Source organism: Polyodon spathula, chromosome 3 (assembly GCF_017654505.1).
Source record: "Polyodon spathula isolate WHYD16114869_AA chromosome 3, ASM1765450v1, whole genome shotgun sequence".
In the NCBI taxonomy this organism is placed as follows: domain Eukaryota; kingdom Metazoa; phylum Chordata; class Actinopteri; order Acipenseriformes; family Polyodontidae; genus Polyodon; species Polyodon spathula.
The window spans coordinates 97,442,452-97,448,997 of NC_054536.1; the positions used below are offsets into that span (position 1 = coordinate 97,442,452).

At 47.9% G+C, this 6,546-nt stretch overlaps 1 protein-coding gene across 1 annotated transcript in view; it reads right to left on the reverse strand.

Moving 5' to 3' along the window:
* Positions 1-1,437: 1,437 nt before the first annotated feature.
* LOC121309664 (dentin sialophosphoprotein-like) overlaps positions 1,438-6,546 on the reverse strand; it is a 20,788-nt gene continuing 15,679 nt past the window's right edge. Inside the window, exon 17 of the mRNA XM_041242726.1 lies at positions 1,438-1,523. Within this exon, the coding sequence (XP_041098660.1) occupies positions 1,438-1,523 (86 nt within the window). The remainder of the gene's footprint in view (positions 1,524-6,546) is intronic.

Sequence of the window (6,546 nt, forward strand, 5' to 3'; positions counted from 1 at the left end):
GTATTTGGGTTTATGTGTTTCTTACTGTGCACTTGCAGAATAAAAGTAAACTGTAGTAATTGATCTTGCATGTATGATTTGCACCGGGACCCAGCTCTGCTGCGCCCCACTGTTGTGTTGCAGATGCCGGCTTGTTTCAGCCCCCATACTCGCTGGGCTGGGAAAAGACGAAATCAGTTACCAGCTTTCCCCTGATGACTGTTATTTTTTACCAACACAGCTTGCTGTGTTGTGTGAGTATATTGTGTTTCTTTACTGCCTTGCAGTTAGAAATAAGTAAATAATAAACTCTGCTGCGTCCCGCTATTGAGCTGAATCCGCCAGCCTTTTCAGCCCACCTACTCAGTGCGCTGTTTATAAAAAAACAAAATTGTGGGATTGGGGAGGGTTTTTTTTGGTTGTGGTTGTTTTTTTCAACGTACGTGACGGCCACAACTGCCATAAAATGGGAGTGTACGGAACGGCGAGACACAACACCGCGCATTTACACAAAAAGAAATGAAGTGGTAACGTCAGTATTTTTCTTTTGCATCATCCGTCGCCTAAGGATATGTGCAACGACCAAACCCTAACTTAGTGTCCGCATAAAACGGACGGTGAGACCGCATACGTCTTAACCAAGGTTTTGCAAACAATACTGACGTTCGCAGGTCCTGGTCCATAGCGGATGAACCGTGGACCAGTTCGTTGTACGCGAGAGGGACATGCATCGAGAGTGACTAACGGTTATGGCGTCAGATGAACTGGACCCTAGGTGGGCCACATTTACGATACGGATGGGGACCCACACAACTGAAGTGCGCAGAGTCAAAGAGTCCACGATGCAGTGCGTACAATCATCGTGAGACATGGGGACTAAGAAAGCCACGTGGTCATAGATAAGATGGAGTGAGTCAAGGACACAGTCAGCCGTCGGAACCGCGGCACTCACGTAGTTATGGACCGACTCGGTATTGGCCGTAACCTTCACGCGTGGTAACCGAAAGGACCGGACCGCGAATGGGTTATCACACTGGACCGAAAGAACATGTTCCCCAAAGGAGTCCCAGTATCGTTCGTGTAGCACATAGAGGCTAGGATGGTATATGTCCCCTCACAGGACGCGTCAAACAGGGTACGACACTAAGTCGGAGGAGGAATGGGGAACGCGCACAGAGACTTTCACGTACTCTACCAGTAACGGAGACGACTTATGGGTTGAAACTATCCGCCAGTCAAGGTATCCCGCAGTACCACGTAGCTTAACGACACTACATGAGCCAACTAGACCGGTTTCAGCGTCCTTCCTCGCCCACGGATGTGTCGATAAAACACTACTTCTTAGAAAATCTCTGACCCTATGTAGTGGGAGATTGACTACGGTTAATATCAGTTACGTGATTTTTATTGTCTCGTAATCTGTCGAGAGGATCGTGGTTGGCCTCTCTGCCATCGTATTCAGATGGTCTGGGTGCTCCCTTGCTCCATTGACATGCCGATCAGCAAGTCCAGCACATCGTCGCTGGGCCATGCGTCTGTACGATCTGCATCCCATACCGCACACCACACGACAGTTCTAGCTGGCGCGCAGCTATGTGCGTCGTGAAAGTGCCATCGTGGAGCTACTAACACTCCTCACCTGCTCCAAGGAAGGTCTGAATGCGGAGTTTTTGTTCTCTCACCGCTTTATGAGGGGATATTGACGACGCGATGCCTCCACCCTACAGTTGAGTGCGCGTCTGCGAAGGCAGAGAGTCGCAGGTCCTGGTCAGCGGACAGATGTACCCATCTGGACACTGCGGCCGGGGCCATCATCAATATGGCTGCTGGAGCTTCAGGCGGCGTTGTCCTTGCCGCCGCCAGAGTATGTCAACCACCAGGGCCTTGCAGTTCCCCTGGGGAGTTACCAAACCTCGCCGTTGGCACTTCAACTAGCTTTACGATCATTCTGGCGCCCTACGCGAACCGTCTGTCCCTTCGGCGCGCTAGCATCGTCCCGGGAATGGACAATCGGAAGGCGACACCCTCTCGAGGGAGGTCCGCATCCTCGGTGCGGCTCCACCCTCATGTGTGCGCGCATTTTGGTCTGAATGTTATCAGAAGCCCACGATCGAGTCTACTAATCATCCTTCACCTCCAGACGGAGATACCTCTTTTCCCCATGTGGTACTTACACTGCTTGGGTGTTGGTGGTGGGTGTTTTTCAATGTAGAAAAAACTTTCAATATATATTTTGTTACTAAACCTGCAATTACAAATCCATTAATACTTAAAATATTCTCAATATTGGTTTAACTAAAGTACACACTGTACAATGTAGGGGATACAACACGTAGGCTGGAAGATTTTCTATCTTGGGCTTAAAATCTGTTTTAAATAAGAATAATACTCTTAAAAAAGGGTAGATAATACTTTAAAAGTTCCTAATTATTTGCACTAACCTCCACGTGTCGACGGCCTCCACAGGCCCACAATCTCGGCCCAGCTTGTCTCCTTTAGAAGACCGGCATTCCTGTAGCCTCTGTCAATAGTACTTCCCGCCTTTCTCAACAAGGTGCAGTCAGAGATTCGTTCAGTTTCGTCAACTGAGTGGCCTCGCGGTGTCGCCCAGTATTTAAGCTGAATGCTTGACCTATTGACTGTGCAGCTTTGAACGTCCCGCCATTCGCGCGGGATCTCCCTGGCATGCGGGAGGCATGCTTTGGTGCATTGCGCTGGGGCAGGGTATGCTCCATATAGGGGTCTGGCCCCTAAATGTGGAGCGGCTGGTCAGCCTTAGAGCGTTCACGTACCGGTCGAGGGTGGGTACGCTGCAGATGCTAGGGTGCATTCCATCTAGGTCACTGATACACCCGTAAGTGGAAAACTCTCCACAGACTATGAGTGCTCTCATGGATTCTAACCGGTCATGATCCAATCTTGTCCATGCCTGGCATGTTCAGTTCCAAGATCTGGCTTGAGCAGGTATAGTCACCTTCTCAACTGGGCGACCTTGCCGCTATCTTCTCGCTTCTCTGCCATGCCCCAGGTATGACATCAATATGACCCGGGGCATCACGTTCCTGGTACACCTGGTGTCTCCGTAGCGCAATGTTCCTTGCTACACTCCAGCACATGGACGCCGTTGAGTATTGTACTGCAGTGCTCGTACGCGATGCAGGCCCCTTTTGATGCCTATATATCCCGGTCAGGCAAAGCCTCTGCATGTAAACTGGCGGGATGTTAACGTCCCCTTGCGCTGCCTGGGTAGATATTATGTAGCACGATGTGGCTGGGGTTGATTAGGTGATTAGGTTGATTAACAATCAATCAGCGCCCAGCCACCTGACATAAAAAGGAGGCCTCTGCTTCTCATTTGTGAAGAGAAGGTCGCTGTAGCGACGCAGGGGGTATAGTGTGTTGTTTGGTGTAGTGCATTTGAAAGTTTGATCCAGTCACTAGGGCCATCGCCTCACCCTGTCTAATACTGGTATTCGGTCTCTGTAATTGGCTTTTTCTCATTTTTGAATGCGATGCGTTAAATTGCTTTGTTTTTGCGGCCCATTGTGCCCTTTCCTTCTTGGTGTGATGTTATAATAAAGGTGGTAGGGGTTTCGAACTGCATTCTTGTCTCTGGGCCTCTACTCTCCTGCGTCAGCCGGCACAATCTCATGGATTGGAAGTTTATGTCGCGAGAGAAGAACAGCCTTCCTTACAGGCTGTCACCGATCCACGAGCAAGCAGGATTAAGGTGAGCTGACATAGTCCACATGTCTGGGACGCATAGCGCTCTGCATCCGTTTTGGGCATGATGTGTGCTGCACCAACATGGTGCACTGCGCAGTGCAACTACACTGCTTTTACATTCACCCAAGGTGGATGTACAAGACTAGGCTCCACATGATTAGATGACTGTTGTACCGTAACGTCCATTCTTCATGACCTCAAAACAACGCGTTTCCTACAAGTCGGACTGGAGTGACGCGAGAAGATATCTAGAACTTGTCCATCTCCCATTGGGCACGTGAGATGTTGGGTATAGGAAGAGAGAGCTCTGCTCAGTCTGACCACTCTGCGCTGCGCTACGTGGACACGGACCCCGGGGACATTTCAAGCAGTTTTCTCAGTTTTGATTTTAAAAGACTTGCAACTGAACTTACTGCTTTGGGTCAGAATGCACCCTCATTTTGGCTGTTCTGTATTTCTAAAAGCCCCTTTCGAAGCAGCGACTGTTGCATTGGATTGCGGACACAGTCTCGGCTGCGTATGATGGTGCTGGCTTACCACCACCTGGGCGGATCACACACATTCCAAATGAGGTGTGGCTATGTCATGGGCCCTCTTTAGAGGTGTAGTCATGGCTGAACTCTGTGATGCGGCTAGCTGGGCTACCCAGCATACCTTTTTCCAGTTCTATCTACTTAACGTGATAAATTCTACTGATATTTCATGGGCACAAGGTTCTCTCACATGTTGCAACGCAATACACACAACTAGCTGCGACACATGCGCTGACAGGTCAGAAGCAAGCGACACTAATGCGCACAGTTCCCCTCGTATGCTGCTGTTTCCTCACCCCCCCCCCCCCTCTCCTCACGACGATCTGTACTTACCATTTTCCCATCCACAATGTTGATATGCGTGGTCGCATCACTTTTGAATTGCACTAGTGACAACGTATCCGTTCGTACCCTACCACGTAAACCTCGGTTCCCTGTTCTGAGAAGATAGATGGCAACCCTATAGCGAGGAGTACGCTTTCGCATACATGTACGTCATACAACACTGTTTTAATGCGTGTAAAAAAGAGCGTGTCTCTCTTGTGGATGACAATTGTACAGTATATCGACGCTGGGCTCTCCAGGGTTCCACCTCCCCGCGAAATAGTAGTCGACACCTATATTCTGAGATCAACGAGTGGATGAGGAGTCCATACGTCCGATATAGGTGGTATTGCTGTTAACGTACCATCCCGGTATATATGACCGAATACGTCGTCTCAGTCAAACTGTCCTTCACATGATGATTTGGCATACTAGTTTATGGCCATGCCGTTGATAATGGGCTCCTCGAACAAAAAAGGCCACCGGTATGATGTACATGTAACAACCGATATATGTATGATCTTTAAATTATATGACCATTAACTCCCACCTTCATTCAGTGTCATTATCCGCTCGCCGCGGTACGTGACCCTTTTTCTTTCATACAATCATTTCACTGGAACGAACAACTGTTTATTTATACTTGACTCCAAAAAATTGAGGTGGGGCACGAGTCACGCCTGGCCGTATCAACTAAACAAGGTGTTTTCGAGACGAAAACAACGAACACGAAAACGGTATATAGTGACGTCTAGTGCCTAACATGTAGGGTACTGATGAACAGCAAATGGGGCGATATAAGTATATACTATAGACACACACTTTCGTGTGTATCCGACAGTCAATTCCTGAGGTTTCTTACGTTTAGCGCTAATTATCGGACCTCAGTGTGTTTTAATATTACGCTGAATGAGATCATTTATCGCTACTAAGATGGGTGTACAATATCAACTGTAAGGAGTGGAGTACACTCCAGACAATAAAGAATTATATTAACGTCAATGCATTTCAGTCCACGACCGTATTGTTGAACTGACACGCTCCCCACTTAATGCGCAACTATCGCAGTTCTCTTTTTCAGAGAGCACATTTTGTTTTAAGTGTCTAAACGTGTCGTCAACGTTGTCGGATATTTAATTACTTCATATGGTCTCCTGGCACCAAAAACCCTACCTTGGTGGTATTATATTAACCGTATATATAGGCGTTTCAATACCTGTTGCAATAACCTATAGGTTCGGAACTCTATACGGTTAGTACGACTTTTTACACTTTTCTATACAACACTATGACATCGCTAAACTTTTGCCCATCAGTCGGGACCGTCGTCTCACTGGGGTCTGTACTGTGCTCCTTCACAGTTGGACCCAAAGATTCCAGGGCCATTGAGTAACTCTATGCCCCCGGGTTACCCCGGGGTCGTGCTCTCTCTAGTTAGGTGGTAAAAGGTGTCAAGGCTCCAACGGTACTACCGAGCTGTTTCCATGTAACATAAAGTAGTTGGTTGAGGTAAAAAAACCCACTTTGTTGACGCGTGGCATACTCCTCCACTAAACTCCCTGCGCGTGGTGACTCAGATTATGGAGTGAAAGTACCACGATCGCAAGTTCTCGACTATTATCTATACTTATAACACACAAAGTTGGGACAGTGATCTGTTGTTTCCAGTCCGACTTGTGATTTATTGAGGTGATCTTATAATCACGCAGGTTTGTAAACGGAAACCGTACAAATTGTTAATGCTGTCTTCGCTCATCAGGGGTGATCAGGATCATTGAGTGAAGCGTTCCTCCTTATATTATCCACAGCGAGGGACACAAGCTTCCACCGAAACATGGTTTCCCCGAGACATAGCTCTCGTGATGCATCCTGTTGTCTCGTTATACATCTCTCCTCAGATACCTTTAGTTTTAGATGGGTCATTAACTACAACTTCGTCTGTTATGGGCCATAGGAATGAGTTCTTGACGATACTACTCTATAC